The 18318-nt window shown below is 36.9% G+C and overlaps 1 protein-coding gene across 2 annotated transcripts in view; it reads right to left on the reverse strand.

The window, feature by feature from the left end:
- Window positions 1–18318, reverse strand: part of IRAG2 (inositol 1,4,5-triphosphate receptor associated 2) — a 129340-nt gene that overhangs the window by 51430 nt on the left and 59592 nt on the right. Inside the window, exons 17-18 of one of the 2 annotated variants that reach the window (XM_053895276.1) lie at window positions 1134–1245; window positions 525–687 (exon numbers count right to left, since the gene is read on the reverse strand). In XM_053895276.1, the coding sequence (XP_053751251.1) occupies window positions 525–687; window positions 1134–1245 (275 nt within the window). Of the gene's footprint in view, window positions 1–524; window positions 714–1133; window positions 1246–18318 lie in introns of those variants that run through there. The other variant, XM_019452244.2, reaches the window with a different exon arrangement.

Genomic DNA, 18318 nt, shown 5'->3' on the forward strand with positions numbered 1-18318 from the left:
TAATTTTTTAAAGCAAAATATATATGTAAAGAACACCTTAAAATTTAAAAAGCATTCTCATATATTTAATATTTGGATACACTGAATTGGTAAGTATTTTGCCCCCTAAGATAACTACTTAAAAGAAAATAGAGAGGCAGGTCCTTTTCTACCATGTCTTGAGTACAAGTGAGCTAATAAAATCAGAGTAGAATATGTAAGCTATTTGCGATTTCAAATATCCCATGCATACAAGATTTTTTTCCTTGTTTACTTTTACAGATATTGAGAACTTTAATTTTTAAAGAAATAGCAGTCAGGGCCAAATCTAGCTCATAATAAAAGATCTGAAAGGGAAAGTTAATCGTTCAATCAATCTACTTAGTCACTAGGCAAGCCTCTCTGGAAGCCCACAACTCTGCCTTCTGGAACCATTTGGTTGTCATAAATGCAATAATAATACAGCAGCTGTAATCTACAAAAACGGCTGTAGTCTTTTTTCTCAGGTGGACTGAATTGGGACATAACAAATATTTGCTACTCACTTTTCAATTTTCTTGTCTTCCGCTCAAGTGTCTGGCAAGTATTCACTAACTCAGTATTTATAGTCTGAAGATTCCGTTGTTCCGAAATTGCGTCCTCTAATTTATGCAGCAAAGACTTAGCTTTGTCACTGGCTGAGTGGGCTGCCCGATCTCGATCCTCAACCTGGACACGTACAGTTAATGCTGGATTTTAGCAGGGTGGCCAGGAAAGAAAGCAATTGAGCGCTCACTGTTACTATGCAGACGAAACTGAAAATGTGCTTTTCTTCTCAGGGAAGTGATAAGCCTCTACTGAACTTCTGCAATTCTGTGTTTGCATGGGCTTTGTATGCCTGAGCTATTTCTTCAGCGGTAAAAGTCCTGATATGTCAAGCTGCCTCTTTCTGCAAAGATGCCTCTTTTCATCAGTAGGCTGTTGACACCGCCTCTTTTACAACTCCCCGTTACTTCCTCCGCTCGATGCTGGTCGCCAGGGACTGAACTTCGCAGTTCCTCTTTGTTTTTTTTGTTTTTTGTTTTTTCTGTTCCTCCTCTGTTTTTTACTTCATGGTTTCAAGGACATCTGAGGAAACTTCCCTTTGAATATAAAGTAGTCAAAGGCCACCCTACCTGCTCTTCTCCGTCCTCCAGCCATGGGCTGGTTCCGTGGACCTTCCTAAGGTCAGCTTCCTGGTTGACAGCATCTTCTTGCAGTTGTTCAAGGGCTTCTAGTTGTTTCTGCCTGGAGTTAAAAAAAAAAAAAAAAAAAGGTCCAAACCACAAGCTGTCAGTGACATTTCAACTAAGAGTCACCCCTGGGAAGTTGTGACAAATTGAGACTTAATATACTTCCTCAGAGATCAGAGGAAAAAGTGAAAGTATTTACATACATATATAAACGCTTGACAAATAGAGAATTTTAACCAAAGCAATCATATCGATCAGTTGGCCTGATACCCCTACTTTACAGATAAGGGTATTTGATCTCCTATTTTACACTGGAATATTCAGTTTCCCACAAACTACATTCATAGTAGTTAGTATCAGTCACCAATTGCTTAGATGGTGGCACAGTGAGATCACTGAAAGAGGTGGAATATTTACACATCATAGCTAGCCTTTTTTTTTTTTTTCTGAAAAAAAGAGAGAAAAGAAAAAGAAGGAAAAAGAAACAAAAAAGAAGAGAAATAAGAGCTTTGTTTCATGATCTCGGCCTTTTCTAAGAGTTGCCCATCATGGTAAATCTTGAGTATAGGAAGGGCTGCTCCCAAGCACAGATGAAACACTAGATGTTAGTATCTCCAAGTGAAGTCTTGTCTTTTCTGAAAACTTGACCCCTCTCCCTTTCTTCCTCACTCCAAATCTCTTAATGTTATTATGTTACCTCTCTTTTGGATCCAACCCTAATCCTCCAAATACATTAAAATGCACCTGCTCTCAGTTAGCTGGTATTATTTAAACCATGTTATGTATCAATATGTCCATGACTATCTGGAAACAACTGAATAAGGACCTTAGTTCAAAGGGATAATAAACTCTGGGAGCTTCAAAGCAGTGAGGAAAGCACTATCAGGTTTAGGCCTTTTGCATGCCTCTCAAACGTTAACAGAGTCAGAATCTCATTGTATATTTACATAAATCTATCCCTAACTACAAGAAGAATCACATGAGAGACCAGGATGGTTGCATAGAATGCTTACCATCATGGTAAACTAGCAAATAAAGCTCTAAAGAAAAATAAGAACTACCTAAACAAACAATATATTGAGCTTTATTTAATACCTTATAGTTAGTCTTTCCTTTTGCAAATTGTGGCAAAAATATTAAATATGAGATCTATCCCCTTAACACATTTTTAAGTGTATAATATTGTTAACTATAGGCACAGTGTGGTATAGCAGATCGCTAGAAATTACTTGTCTTGCTAACTGAAGCTTTATATCCATTACGTTGCAACTCTCCATTTCCCCTTCCTCTAGTCCCTGGAAACCACCATTCGACTTTGTGCTTCTATGAGTTTGACTATTGTAAATACCTCATAGAAGTGTAATCATGACACTTGTCCTTCTGTGACTGGTTAATTTCACTTAGCATAATGTCCTCAAGATTTATCCATTTATCACATATGACAAAATTTCCTTCTTTTTAAAGACTGAATAATATTCCATTTTACACGAACGCACACACACACATACGTATATATTTTATTTACCATGGATATTTAGGTTGTTTCTACATCTTGATTATCATGAATAATGCTGCAATAAACATGGGTATGTAAATATCTCTTCAAGATTTTGCTTTGAATTCTTTTGAACATATACCCAGAAGCGGGAATGCTGGATCATATGGTAGTTCTATTTTTAATTTTTTGAGGAAACTCCATACTGTTTTCCATAGCAGTTGCCCTCTTTTACATTTCTACCAACAGTGTACAGAGTTTTAATGCTCTACATCTTTGCCTACATTTGGTATCTTTTTGTGTTTTTTGGTTTTTAATAATAGCCTTCCCTAACAGGTATGATTCATTCATCATTGTGAAAGACTCATTGTGGGTTTTATTTGCATTTCCCTGATGACGAGTGATGTTGATCACCTTCTCATATAACTTTTGGTCAACTGTAGGTCTTCTTTGGAAAAATGTCTATTCAAGTCCTTTGCTATTTTTAAATTGGGTTATTTTGTTGTTGTTACTGAGTTGTAGTAGTTCTTCATGTATCTTGAATACCCTTATCAGATATATGGTTTACAAAAATTTTCTTTCATTCATAGGTTACCTTTTCTCTGTTAATTCCTTTGTTGTTCAGAAGCTGTTTAGTCTGATGTAGATCCACTTATCTAGCTTTACTTGCCTTGCTTCTGCTTTTGATGTCATAGCCAAGGCCAATGTCATGAAGATTTTCCACCAAGTTTTATTCTAGGAGTTTTACAGTTTTAGGTCATATATTTAAGTCTTTAATCCATATTGAGTTGATTTTTGTATGTGGTATGTAGCAAGGTTCACCTTCATTCTTTTTGCATGTGAATATCCAGTTTTCCCAACACCATTTGTTGAAAGGATTATCCTTTCTCCACTGTGTATTGTTGACACCCTAGTCAAAGATGACTTGGCCATTTACACATGGCCATATTATTTCTGGGCACTCTATTCTGTTCTACTCTCTTTAGGCTAGTACCATACTTTTTGAATTACCATAGCTTTGAAATAGATATCTTAAAATAAGGAAGTGTGCTACCTCCAGCTTTAGGTTTCTTTCTCAAGATTGTTTTGGCTATTCAAGATCCTTTGTGGTTCCATATGAATATCAGAATTATTTTTTCTATTACTGTAGAAAATATGATTAGGATTTTGATTGGTATTGCACTGAATCTGTATATCACTTTGGGTAATATGGACCTTTTGACATTATTAAGTCTTCTAATCTATGAATACAGATGTCTTCACTTATTTGTACCTTCTTTAATTTCTTTCAGCAATGTTTTATAGTTTCACCTCCTTATTAAATTCATTGCTATTTTATTCTTTGGATACTGTTTTAAATGAAATTGTTTTTCCAACTTCCTTTTTAGATAGTTCATTGTTAGTGTATAGAAATGCATCTGATTTTTATATGTTAATTTTGTATGTATGCTGGAACTTTGCTGTATTTATTTTTGAGAGAGAAGCTGAGAGAAAGGGAGACAGAGATTCAAAGCAGACTCTGCACTATTAGTGCAGAGCCTGACACAGGGCTCAAACTCACGAGCCGTGAGATCATGACCTGAGCTGAAGGTCAGACCCTCAACTGACTGAGCCAACTGAGCCAAAGGTGCCCTATGTATAAGATCATGTCTGCAAATACAGATGATTTTACTGCTTCCTTTCCAATGTGGATGCCTTTTGTTTCTTTTTCTTGCTTAATAGTTCTGGCTAAGGACTTCTAGGAGTATGTTTCTTAGTAGTGGTGAGAGTGGACATGCTTGCCTTGGTTCTGATCTTAGAGAAAAAGCTTTTAGTCTTTCGAGTATGGTATTCGCTGTGTGCTTTTCATTTATGGCCTTTATTATGCTGAGTAGTTTCTATTTCTAGTATTTTGAATATTTTTATCATGAAAAAGTTAGATCTTGCCAAATGTTTTTCTTCATCATTTCAGATGACCATGTGATATATATCTTTCATTCTGTTAATGGAGTATATAACATTAATTTATTTGTGTATGTTGAACCATCCTTACATCCCAGGGATAAATCTTACATGGTCATCGTGTATTATTGTTTTTGATACCTTATTGAAGTTGATTACTAGTATTTTGTTGCACCTATACTCATCAGGAATATTGACCTGTAGTTTTCTTTGCTTGTAGTATCTTTGGTTTTGGTGTCAGCAAAAAATTGACCTCACTAAAAGAATGGGGAAGTGGTTTCTCCTCTATGATTTTTTGAAAGTTTCAAAAGACACCACCTGGTCCTGATCTTTGTTGGGTTTTTAAATAGTGCTTCAATCTCCTTAGCATTTTTTGCTCTGTTCAGATTATCTTTTTCTTACTGACTCAGGCTTGCTAGGTTATATGTTCCTAAACATCCATTTCTTCAAGATTATCCAATTATTGGTGTATGACTGCTTGCTCATAATGGTCTTTTATGATCCTTCCACCCACCCCCACACTGTAGCATCAGTTGTAATATCTCCTCTTTTGTTTCTGATTTTATTTTAATCTACTCTTTTTCTTAGTCTAGCTATAGGTTTGTCAATTATATCTTCAAAAAACACAACTCGGGGGTGCCTGGGTGGCTCAGTCGGTTGGGCATCCAACTTTGGCTTAGGTCATGATCTAGTGGTCCGTGAGTTTGAGCCCCGCATCAGGCTCTGGGCTGATGGCTCAGAGCCTGGAGCCTGCTTCAGATTCTGTGTCTCCCTCTCTCTCTGCCCCTTCCCCGTTCATGCTCTGTCTCTGTCTCTCAAAAATGAATAAACGTTAAAAAAAAATTTTTTTTAAATAAAAAAATAAAAAACACAACTCAGACTTTCAGGAAATATGGGAGAAGAGGAGGATCCTAGGCTCACCTAATCCCACAGATATGCCCAGATAACACACACATCAGTGTAAACAAGCCATAAAGTGACCCAGACACTGAAAGAATAGACTTTCCACAGCTAAATGTAGAAAAGAGGCCACAATGAAGAGGGTAGGAAAGGCAGAGACATGGTCAGGAGCCAAAATGACTCATGGGACTGTCTGTTGGAAGGAAGGATGCCACTGGCACAGAGAGGGGAGAGAAGGAGACCCCACACCAAGCATCTCAGGCATGGGGGAGCCACAGTGGGAAGATGAATTCCCATAATGTTGGGCTTTGAAAACCAGAGGGGCCTAATAGTCCCACCAAGATACAGCATAGAAGCAGCAGTTTGAAATATATCCGGGGTATATGGGAGGGAGAGTTATTCACTTATCTCAGAGCAGGTGCTGGAGGGGGAGGGATCTTTGGAAGAGTTCTCCAAGAACTGCTCTTTACCCACCAATGACAGCTTCTCATGGGACACCAAAGGTAGAGAAACTTGAAGTTTGGTGCTACTACAGGTCTGGGACAAATCCAGCCCGGGTGGTCCCAGACTGGCCCATTAACAACACAAGTACCAAACTATGACCACAACAGGCAAGGAGAGCCATCGCAGATGACTGGATTGAAGGCAAATGTTGCTCAGCCATATTACCAGTGTACATGCAACACACATAGGAAACACTCCTGAAGGATCAGGTTCTGGTAAACAGGGGACATGGCACTGCGGAGCTCCACAGGATGTCTTCTTCATAAGGCCACTACTTTCAAGAACAGGAGACATTGCTGACTTTCCTAACAGATAGAAAGAGACACAGAGAATTAGACAAAAAGAAAAAAAGAAAAAAGAGAGAGAGAGACAGAGGATTATGTCCCAAATGAAAGAACAAGTCAAAATGACAGCAAGAGACCTAAACAAAACAGAGATAATATGCCTGTTAGAGAATTTAAAATAATGGTAATAATGGTACTCAATGGACTTGAGAAAAGATTGGAGGATTTCAGTGAGACACTCAACAAAGAGATAGAAAACATAAAATAGAACCAATCAGAGATAAACAGTTCAATAACTGAAATTTAAAACACATTAGGTAGAAGAAGGGGAGAAGACGGCAGCATAGGATGATGCTAGGCTCACCTCGTCCTGCTGATTGCTTAGATTCCACCCGCATCTGCATAATTTACCCCGATAACCACCAGAAGACTAGCAGAATGGACTATCTGGAGCCAAGCATAGACAAGAGGCCCACGGAAGAGGGTAGGAAGGGCGGAGAGGCGGTACGCACTACACGAACTGGTGGGAGGGAGCCGGGGAGGTGGAGGGGCAGCCCACCCTGCAAGGCAGAGCCCCCGAGCCTGGCTTGCAAAAGCAGAGGGGCCGGACTCCATGAGTTCTGACAGCTAGCGGGACTTAACATCTGGAATGTTATAAGTCAACAGCTCTGCTCGGAGAGCTGGAGGGCGAGAGGACAACGGGAGGGAGAGGTGTTGAGCCCCAGAAGACAGAGTTCAGCTCAGCAGAGAACAAAGGCGCTGGCCAGTGCCATCTCCCTCTCCCATGCCCCAGCTAAAATCCCAAACGGAACCAGTTTCTGTCACCGAACTTTCTTGCACTGCGCAAACACCCAACGCTGTGCTTCTGTGGATCCATCCCTCCAGTGGGGCTGCCTGTCAGCTCAGAGCCTGGAGCCTGTTTCAGATTCTGTGTCTCCCTCTTTCTCTGACCCTCCCCTGTTCATGCTCTCTCTCTGTCTCAAAAATAAATAAATGTTAAAAAAATAAATAAATTGGGGCGCCTGGGTGGCTCAGGTGGTTGAGCGGCCGACTTTGGCTCAGGTCACGATCTCGCGGTCTGTGAGTTCGAGCCCCGCGTCTGGCTCTGTGCTGACAGCTCAGAGCCTGGAGCCTGTTTCCGATTCTGTGTCTCCCTCTCTCTGACCCTCCCCCCATTCATGCTCTGTCTCTCTCTGTCTCAAAAATAAATAAACGTTAAAAAAATTTAAAAAAGAAAGAAAGAAAGCAAGCAAGCAAGCAAGCAGAGATAATACCTATCCTTCTCAAGCTATTCAAAAAAATAGAAATGGAAGGAAAACTTCCAGACTCATTCTATGAAGCCAGCATTACTTTGATTCCTAAACCAGACAGAGACCCAGTAAAAAAAGAGAACTACAGGCCAATATCCCTGATGAATATGGATGCAAAAATTCTCAATAAGACACTAGCAAATCGAATTCAACAGTATATAAAAAGAATTATCACCATGATCAAGTGGGATTCATTCCTGGAATGCAGGGCTGGTTCAACATTCGCAAATCAATCAACATGATAGATCACATTAATAAAAGAAAAGATAAGAACCATAGGATCCTGTCATTCGATGCAGAAAAAGCATTTGACAAAATTCAGCATCATTTCTTAATAAAAACCCTTGAGAAAGTCGGGATAGAAGGAACATACTTAAACATCATAAAAGCCACTTATGAAAAGCCCACAGCTAATATCCTCAATGGGGAAAAACTGAGAGCTTTTTCCCTGAGATCAGGAACACGACAGGGATGTCCACTCTCAACGCTGTTGTTTAACATAGTGTTGGAAGTGCTAGCATCAGCAATCAGACAACAAAAGGAAATCAAAGGCATCAAAATTGGCAAAGATGAAGTCAAGCTTTCACTTTTTGCAGATGACATGATATTATACATGGAAAACCTGATAGACTCCACCAAAAGTCTGCTAGAACTGATACATGTTTTCAGCAAAGTCGCAGGATACAAAATCAATGTACACAAATCAGTTGCATTCTTATACACTAATAATGAAGCAACAGAAAGACAAATAAAGAAACTGATCCCATTCACAATTGCACCAAGAATCATAAAATACCTAGGAATCAACCTAACCAAAGATGTAAAAGATCTGTATGCTGACTATAGAAAGCTTATGAAGGAAATTGAAGAAGACATAAAGAAATGGAAAAACATTCCATACTCAAGGATTGGAAGAATAAATATTGTTAAAATGTCAATACTACCCAAAGCTATCTACACATTCAATGCAATCCCAATCAAAATTGCACCAGCATTCTTCTCAAAGCTAGAAAAAGCAATCATAAAATTTCTATGGAACCACAAAAGACCCCAAATAGCCAAAGTAATCTTGAAGACGACCACCAAAGCAGGAGGCATCACAATCCCAGATGTTAGCCTCTACTACAAAGCTGTAATCATCAAGACAGCATGGTATTGGCACAAAAGCATACACATAGACCAATGGAATAGAATAGAAACCCTACAATTAGACCCACAAAAGTATGGCCAACTCATCTTTGACAAAGCAGGAAAGAATATCCAATAGATAAAAGACAGTCTCTTTAACAAATGGTTCTGGGAGAACTGGACAGCAACATGCAGAAGGATGAAACTAGACAACTTTCTTACATCATTCACAAAAATAAACTCAAAATGGATAAAGGACCTGAATGTGAGACAGGAAACCATCAAAACCCTAGAGGAGAAAGCAGGAAAAAACCTCTCTGACCTCAGCTGCAGCCATTTCTTACTTGACACATCCCCAAAGGCAAGGGAATTAAAAGCAAAAATGAACTACTGGGACCTCATGAAGATAAAAAGCTTCTGCACAGCAAAGGAAACAATCAACAAAACTAAAAGGCAACCAACGGAATGGGAAAAGATATTTGCAAATGACATATCGGACAAAGGGCTAGTATCCAAAATCTATAAAGAGCTCACCAAACTCCACACCCAAAAAATAAATAATCCAGTGAAGAAATGGGCACAAAACATGAATAGACACTTCTCTAAAGATGTGTCAGGCCAACAGATGGCCTGACAGGTACATGAGAAGATGCTCGACATCACTCATCATCCAGGAAATACAAATCAAAACCACATTGAGATACCACCTCACACCATGAACCTCACACTAACATGAACAACTCAGGCAACAGCCAATGTTGGTGAGGATGTGGAGAAAGAGGATCTCTTTTGCACTACTGGTGGGAATGCAAACTGGTGCAGCCACTCTGGAAAACAGTGTGGAGGTTCCTCAAAAAATTAAAAATAGATCTACCCTATGACCCAGCAATAGCACTGCTAGGAATTTACCCACTGGATACAGGACTGCTGATGCATAGGGGCACTTGTAACCCAATGTTAATAGCAGCACTTTCAACAAGAGCCTAAATGTCCATCAACTGATGAATGGATAAAGAAATTGTGGTTTATATACACAATGGAATACTACATGGCAATGAAAAAGAATGAAATATGGCCTTTTGTAGCAACGTGGATGGAATTGGAGAGTGTTATGCTAAGTGAAATAAATCATACAGAGAAGGACAGATACCATATGTTTTCATTCTTATGTGGATCCTGAGAAACTTAACAGAAGACCATGGGGGAAGGGAAGAAAAAAAAAAAGAGGTTAGGGAGGGAGGGAGCCACAACATAAGAGACTCTTAAAGACTGAGAACAAACTGAGGGTTGATGGGGGGTGGGAGGGAGGGGAGGGTGGGTGATGGGTATTGAGGAGGGCACCTGTTGGGATGAGCACTGGCTGTTGTATGGAAACCAATCTGACAGTAAATTTCATATTAAAAAAAAATAAATCAGCTGCATTATGTACAAAAATAAAATAAAATACATTAAAAGAAGCAGAACAGATCAGTGATCTGGAGGACAGAATAGTAGAAAGCAATCTAGCTGAACATGAGAAAGAAAAAAATAATAAATGAAAATAGAGTAATAGAACTCAATGACCTGATGAAGCATAATAACATTCACATCATAAGGATCCCAGAAGGAAAAGAGAGCAAAGGGGGCATAAAATACATTTGAATAAATAATCCCTGAAAACTACCTGAATCTGGGGAAGGAAACACAAATTCAGATCAATGAGGCAATGAGGAAAGTCCCGAACAAAATTGACCTAAGGAGGGCCACACCAAGACACAGAGTAATTAAGATCAAAATGTAGCAATTAAGAGCATTTTTAAAACAGCATGAGGAAAGCAAACAGTTGCCTTCAAGGGAGTCCCCATAAGGCTATCCACTGATGTTTGAGCAGTCACTTTGCAGGCCAGAAAAGAGTAGAATGATATATTCAAAGTGTTCAAAGAAAAAATCTGCAACCAAGAATGCTCTATCTAGCAAAGCTACCACTCAGAATAGGAGAGATGAGGTTTTCAGAGAAAAAAAAATTTAAAGAAATTTACTACTAAACAAACCTTACAAGAAATGTTAAAGGGGACTCTGAGTGGAAAAGAATGACTATAAGTAGGAATGAGAAAAGTAGGATGCACTAAATCACTACAGTTAAGTGTATCTATAAAAATCAGCCAAGGGATTCACAAAGTAAGAGATGTAAAGTATGACACCATATACCTAAATTGTAGAGGGAGAGGAGTAAAAATTTAGTGCTTTTAGAATGAGTTCAAACTTAAACAACCATCAAAATACTATAGACTGCTATATCAAAAATATAGAAAAACTTAATGGGAACCACAAATCAAAAGCTGGTAATAGATATGAAAAGAAAGAAATCCAAGTATATCACAAAGAAAACCAGCAAACCATGACAGAAGAAAGGAATAGAAAACTATAAAACAGTGATAAAACAAATAACAAAATGGCAATAAATATATAATGATCAGTAATTACTTTGGATGTAAATGGACTAAAAGCTCCAATCAAAAGATGTAAGGAGATGGAGTGGATAAAAAAACAAGACCTATCTATATGCTGCCTACAAGGGACTCATTTCAGACCTAAAGACACATGCAGATTGAAAGTGAATGGATGGAAGAGCATTTATCATGTAAATGGAAGTAAAAGAAAACCAGAGGAGCAATACTTAAATCAGATAAAAAGAGACTTTAAAACAAAGACTGTAAGAAGAGACAAAGAAAGACAGTATATAATCTTAAAGGGAACAATGCAAAAATAAGATTTAACAATTATAAATATTTATGCACCTAACATGGAAACATCCAAATACAAAAAGAACCTAATTACATAAAGTTAATAATCAATAGCCATACAATAATAGTAAGAGACTTTAACATCCCACTTACATGCAAGGATAGATCATCCAAACAGAAAATCAACAAGAAAAGAGTGTTTTTGAATGACACATTGGACTAGATAGATCTAACAGATATATTCAGAACAGTCTATTCTAAAACAGTAAAATACACATCCTTTTCAAGTACACATAGCACAGATCACATATTAGGCCACAAAATAATTCTCAACAAATTCAAAATAATTGAAGTCATACTATGCATCTTTTCCAACCACAGTACCATGAAACTAGAAATCAACCACAAGAAAAAATTTCCAAAGAACGCAAATACATGGAAGTTAAATAACATGCTACTAAACAATGAATGGGTCAGCCAAGAAATCAAAGAGGAATTCAAAAATTACATGGAGACAAATGAAAGCAGAAACTAATGGTACAAAAATGTTTGGGATGTAGTAAAATCTCTTCTAAGAGTAAACTTTATAGCAATACAGACCTACCACAAGAAGCAAGAAAAATCTCAAACAACCTAGCCATACATCTAAAGGAGCTAGAAAAAGAAGAACAAATTCCAAAACCAGGAGAAGGGAATAATAATAAGAGCAAAAGGAAATGAAATAGAAACAGAGAAAACAATAGAACATATCAATAAAACCAAAAACTGGTTCTTTGGAAGGATCAACAAAATTTATAAACCTTTAGCCAGACTCAAGAGAGAAAGAGAGAACTCAAAATAAGAAAGAGGAGAAATAAACACCACCACAGAAATATAAAAGCTTATAAGAGAATATTATGAAAAATTATATGCCAACAAATTGGACAACTTAGAAGAAATGGATAAATTCCTAGAAACATATAACCTCCCAAAACTGAATCAGAAGGAAACAGAGAATTCAAACAGACCGGTTACCAGCAATGTGATTGAATCTGTAATTTTTTTAAAACTCCCAACAAATAAGTCCAGGACCACTGGGTTTCAAAGGAAGAGTTAATGCCTATTCTTCTCAAACCTTTCAAAAAATAGAAGAGAAATGAAAGCTTCCAAACTCATTCTATGTGGCCAAGATTACCCTGATACCAAAATCAGATATAGACACAACAACAAAAAAAACAAAAACAAAAACAAAAAAAAAAAAAAAAAGAAAAGAAAAGAAAAAAGAAAAAACTACAGGCCAATACTTCTAATAACCATATACACAAAAGTCATCCACAAAATACTAGCAAACCAAAGCCAACAGTACATTAAAAAAATCATTCACCATGACTGAGATTTATTCCTGGGATGCAAAGATAATTAAACATTCACAAATCAATCAACATGACATGTAACATTGACAAAAGATAAAAACCACATGACCATTTCAATAGATACAGAAAAAGAATTTGACAAAGTACAACATCCATTCATGATACAAACCCCCAACAAAGAAGGTTTAGAGGGGAACATACCTCAACACAATAAAGGCCATATATGAAAAGCAACAGTTAACATCACACTCAATTGAGAAAAACGGAGCTTTCCCTCTAAGATCAGGAACAAGTCAAGGGTGTCCACTCTCACCACTACTACTCAACATTGTACTTGAAGTCCTAACCATAGCAATCAAACAAGAAATAAAAGGCATCCAAATTGGTAGTAAAACTTTCACTGTTTGCAGATGATATGACACTATATATAAAAAACCCTAGAGACTCCACCAAAAAACTATTAGAACTATTAAATGAATTCAGTAAAGTTGCAAGATATAAAATCAATACACAGAAATTTTGTGTCTCTATACACTAATAATGAAGTAGCAGAAAGGGAAATGAATACAACAATCCCATTTATAATTGCACACCAAAAATAATAAAATATCTAGGAATAAACATACCAAGGAGGTGAAAGAACTATACACTGACAACTATAAAACACTGATGAAAGAAACTGAAGGACAACACAAACAAATGGAAAGATAGCCCACGCTCATGGATTGGAAGAACAAATATTGTTAAAATGTCCATATTACCCAAAGCAATCTACAGATTTAATGCAATCTCTATCAAAATACCAACAGCATTTTTCACAGAGCTAGAACATGTAATCCTAAAATTTGTATGAAACCATGAAGACCCCAAATTGCCAAAGTAATCTTGAAAAAAGAACAAAATTAGTACTATCACAATCCCAGATTTCAAAATGTACTCAAATCCATAGTAGTGAAAACTGTATGGTACCAGCACAAAAATAGACACATCAACATAACAGAATAGACAGCCCAGAAATAAACCCATGCTTACATGGTTAATTAACCTATGACAAGGGAGATAAGGATATGCAGTGGGACACACACTGTCTTCAACAAATGGTGTTGGGGAAAATTGGACAGCTACATGCAAAAGAATGAAACCAGACCACTTTCATATACCAAAAACAAAACTAAACTCAAAATGGATTAGAAACCTAAATGTAAGACCTGAAGCCATAACAATCCTAGAAGAGAGCACAGGCAATAATTTCTCTGACATCAGCTGTAGCAACATTTTTCTAGATTTGTCTCCTGAGGCAAGGGAAATAAAAGCAAAAATAAATTATTGGGAGTACATCAAAATAAAAACCTACAGCAGAGCCAAGGAAACAATCAACAAAGCTAAAAGGCAAACTATGGAATAGGAGAAAATATCTGCAAATGACATCCAATAAAGGGTTAGTATCCAAAATATATAAAGAACTTCTGCAACTCAACAGCCCAAAACAAATAATCCAATTAAAAAATGGGCAGAAGACATGAACAGACATTGCTCCAAAGACACATAGATGGCCAATGAGACATGAAAAATGCTCAGCATCACTCACCATCAGAAAAATTCAAATCAAAACCACAATGAGATACCACCTCATACCTGTCAGAATGGCCAAAATTAAAAATACAAGAAACAAGAAGTGTTGGCAAGGATGTGAGCTAAAAAGAATGCTGTGCACTATTGTTGGTGAGCGTACACCGTGGAAAACGGTATGGAGGTTCCCCAAAACGTTAAAAAGATAATTACCATATGACCCAGTAATTCCATTACTGGGTATTTACACAAAGAATACAAAAATGCTAATTCAAAAAGATATATGCACTCTTGTTTATTGCAACATTATTTGCAATAGCCAAATTATGGAAGTAACCTAAGTGTCCACTGATTGATGAAAGGATAAACAAGGTGTGATATACACACACACACACACACACACACACACACACACACACACAGAATATTACTCAGCCATAAAACAAGAATAAAATCTTGCCATTTGTAATAGCATGGATGGACCTAGATCTGTCAGAGAAAGAAAAATACCATGATTTCATTCATGGAATTTATGAAACAAAATAAATGAATAAAGGGGGAAAAAAAGACAAACACACACACAAAAAACAAATCTTTTAAATATAGAGAACTGATGGTTACTAGAGGTGGGTGGGGGATGGGTGAAATAGGTGAAGGGCATAAGAATACATGTATCATGGTGAGCACTGAGTAATGGATAGAATTGTTGAACCACCATATTGTACACTTGAAACTAATAACTATATTCTGCTAGAGTTGAAATTATAAATTGGAGATATTTTAAAAATTAAAATTTTTAAAAGCCAACTCAGTTTTATTGATTTTTATTTAAAGAGTTTTTCTATTCTCTGTTTCATTTATTTATGCTCTGATCTTTATTATTTCCTTCCTTGTTCTAATTTTGATCTTAGTTCTTCTTCTTCTGGTTTCTTGAGCTACAAAGTTAGGCTGTTAACTTGAGATCTTCCTTCTTTTTAATGTAGGCACATTTGTCACCATTCACTTCTCTTTTAGTACTGCTTTTTCTGCATACTATATATTTTGATATGTTGTGCTCAATTTTGTCTCAAGATATTTTCTAATTTCCCTTGTAATTTCTTCTTTGTGGTTTTTCAGCAGTGTGCTAATTTCTAAATATTTGTGAATTTGCCAGTTTTCCTCTGCTATGATTTCCGGTTCTATTCCACTGTGGTTGTAAAAGATAGTATAATTTCCATCTTCTTAAATTTGATAAAACTTGTTTTGTGACTTAACATGTGATCCTGCAGAAAGTTCCATGTGCCTTTGAGAAGCATGTATATTCTGTAGCTATAGGGTAGAATGTTCTGTAAGTGTCTGTTAGGTCCATTTGGTCTATAATATTCAAGTATGTTGTTTCCTTATTGATCTTCTGCCTCGATGTTCTATCCATTATTGAAAGTGGTATATTTAAGTCTCCTATTATATTGCTAGTTATTCCTTCCATTCTGTCAATATATGGTTTATATGTTTACATGCTCTGATACTGAATGCATATGTATTTTTAATTGTAATATCTTCCTAGTGAACTGATCCTTTTTTATCACCGTATACTGCCCTCCCTTTGTCTCTTGTGACAATTTTTGACTTAAAGTCTTTTCTCTGATGTAAGTATAGCCACTCTGACTCTCCTTTGGCCATTATTTGCCTGGATTATCTTTTTTAACCCTTCACTTTCAGCCTATGTGTGTCCTTACATCTGAAGGGAGTCTCGCAGACAGCATATAGTTGGATCTTGTTTTTTAATCTATTCAGCCAGTCTATGTCTTTTGATTGGAAAGTTTATGTACATTTAAATTAATTGTTGATAAAGAGGGACCTTTATGACCCCTTTTTACTGTGACCATTTTTCATTGTTTTGTGTCTTGCAGTTCTTTTGTTCCTTTTTCCTCCCTTGTCTTCGTGTTTCTTTCTTTTTTTTTTCTTTTTTTTTTTGATTAATAGTTCTTGACTCCTTTTTCTTTTGTGTATCTTCTACAGATATTTTCTTTGTGGTTACCATGGGGCTTACATAAAATATAACAGTATTTTAAGCTGACAACATCTTAACTTCAATCACATACAAAAACTATACTTTTACATCTCCCCTCCCCCCCTTTGTTACTGACGCAACTTACAAATTTTTATTGTGTACTTTATTTTTATCATTTTATATACTTACAATTTTTAAACTTTTATCTTATAATTAAGTGATTTGCTTATCACTGCTATAATATTACAGTATTCTATATTTCTCTCTATATATATTTACCTTTACCTGATCTCATTGTACATCTTTATGACAGTTATTTTGAATTGTCTTTGAGGTAAATCATTTCTCTGATTCAATTAGTGACAGTTTTTGGAGATTTTGCTTCTTCATTTCTTCTGACTCTGTGTCAGTATCTGCACTTCAGAAAAAACAACCACTTCTCCCAGTCTCCATAGCCTGGACTCATATATACAGGAGAAAACCTTTATCAATCAGTTTGGGCAGAGTTCTGGGGGCTTGCAAGTCTTCATGCTAATTCAAATCACCATTATCATCCTAATTGGAGCCTAAGTGTCTAGAGTATGATAGTAACATTGCTCTAAGATGGGTGTGACAGAAGCCAGTCTTTTAGACACCCCTCAGAAAAGTGATCCTATTCTTTTCCTTCCCTAGGGAGAAGCTAAGATCTGGGGTTTTTCATCTGTTTTCTTTGTTCTGAGCTAGGGCACTATGATGAGTACTTGTGTGCTAGTTCCACCTGCCATCACTGTTCTTAGTGTCCCCTAAGTGTCTACAGTATGCCCAGTTCCATCTGCACTTTGAGACAGTTGAGTCAAAAGCCACTATCTTGGCAAGTCCTCAGAAATGTTGGAATGTGGACACACAGTCTGATTCTTTTCTTCCCAGGGAGAAGCCGGATGCTGGGGGATTCCTTCTGATCACATGGTCCTATACCTGGAGCAGGAATGCACTGACAGGGTATCTAGAATTTTTCTACCAGCGTTGATGTGGCTGGTTTCACATCCACCCAGGTGCAGAGCCTCCCAACTAGTTTCTGAATTTCTCAGAAAAGTGAATTTGTTCATGTATCACTGTTGAATCAGTATATCCCATGAGGGAAGGAAGGCCCAGGGCTTCCTATTTGACCTTCTTGCTGACATTACCTCTTCCTCTTCCTCTTCTTCTTCTTAAGACATCAGTTTTACCAACTTTTCTCTTTTGTAATAGTCTAAGCTCTCAAGACTGTCCATTATCTTCCAAGGGAAAGCAAAAGGATTGTAAGGACCAACAGAAATCCATATTTAATTACAACTTTAATCATATATATTACATATATTTGCACCTATAATGCACTTTGTGATTAAGTCTTAAAAATAGCTTTTAAAGAATTAGACAGTACTAGCTACTAAAGATATTCAAGAGATTTTAAATCTTTGAAGATGTTTCTTCCATAGTGACTTGCATTATTGTGTTAAGATATATAGTATCAGCTTTGAGTGTGTTTTTAAATTCAATATCTCCTTGCTAACATGTCCTAATGCTAAATCTTGATTTCTATTCCTGTCATCTGATTCTCCCTGAAACTTCACTATCCAAAGAGAACCCCATTTACCTAGTTTTCAGAAAAAAAAAAACACAAAAAACCAACAACAATGCTGTAAGTCAAGGATGACACTTTTTTGTATTCCCACATCAAATTCACTAGCATGTAAGATCTGACCCATCCTCAAAATAAAGTTTGAATCCAACCATTTCTTATCTCCTTGCTCACCCTGACTCATGTTACACTCCTTCACCTACACTATTGAAATAGTTTCTAACTCAGTGGCTCAAACATGCAAGCTCATTAAAACCTCAGGGCCTTTGCACTAGCTAATTCCTCTGACTAAAACCCTTCCCAGATCATCTCTTAGCTCATACTCTCACTTTGTT

Source organism: Panthera pardus, unplaced genomic scaffold (assembly GCF_024362965.1).
Source record: "Panthera pardus isolate Hobbes unplaced genomic scaffold, ASM2436296v1 HiC_scaffold_6, whole genome shotgun sequence".
Classification (NCBI taxonomy): Eukaryota; Metazoa; Chordata; class Mammalia; order Carnivora; family Felidae; genus Panthera; species Panthera pardus.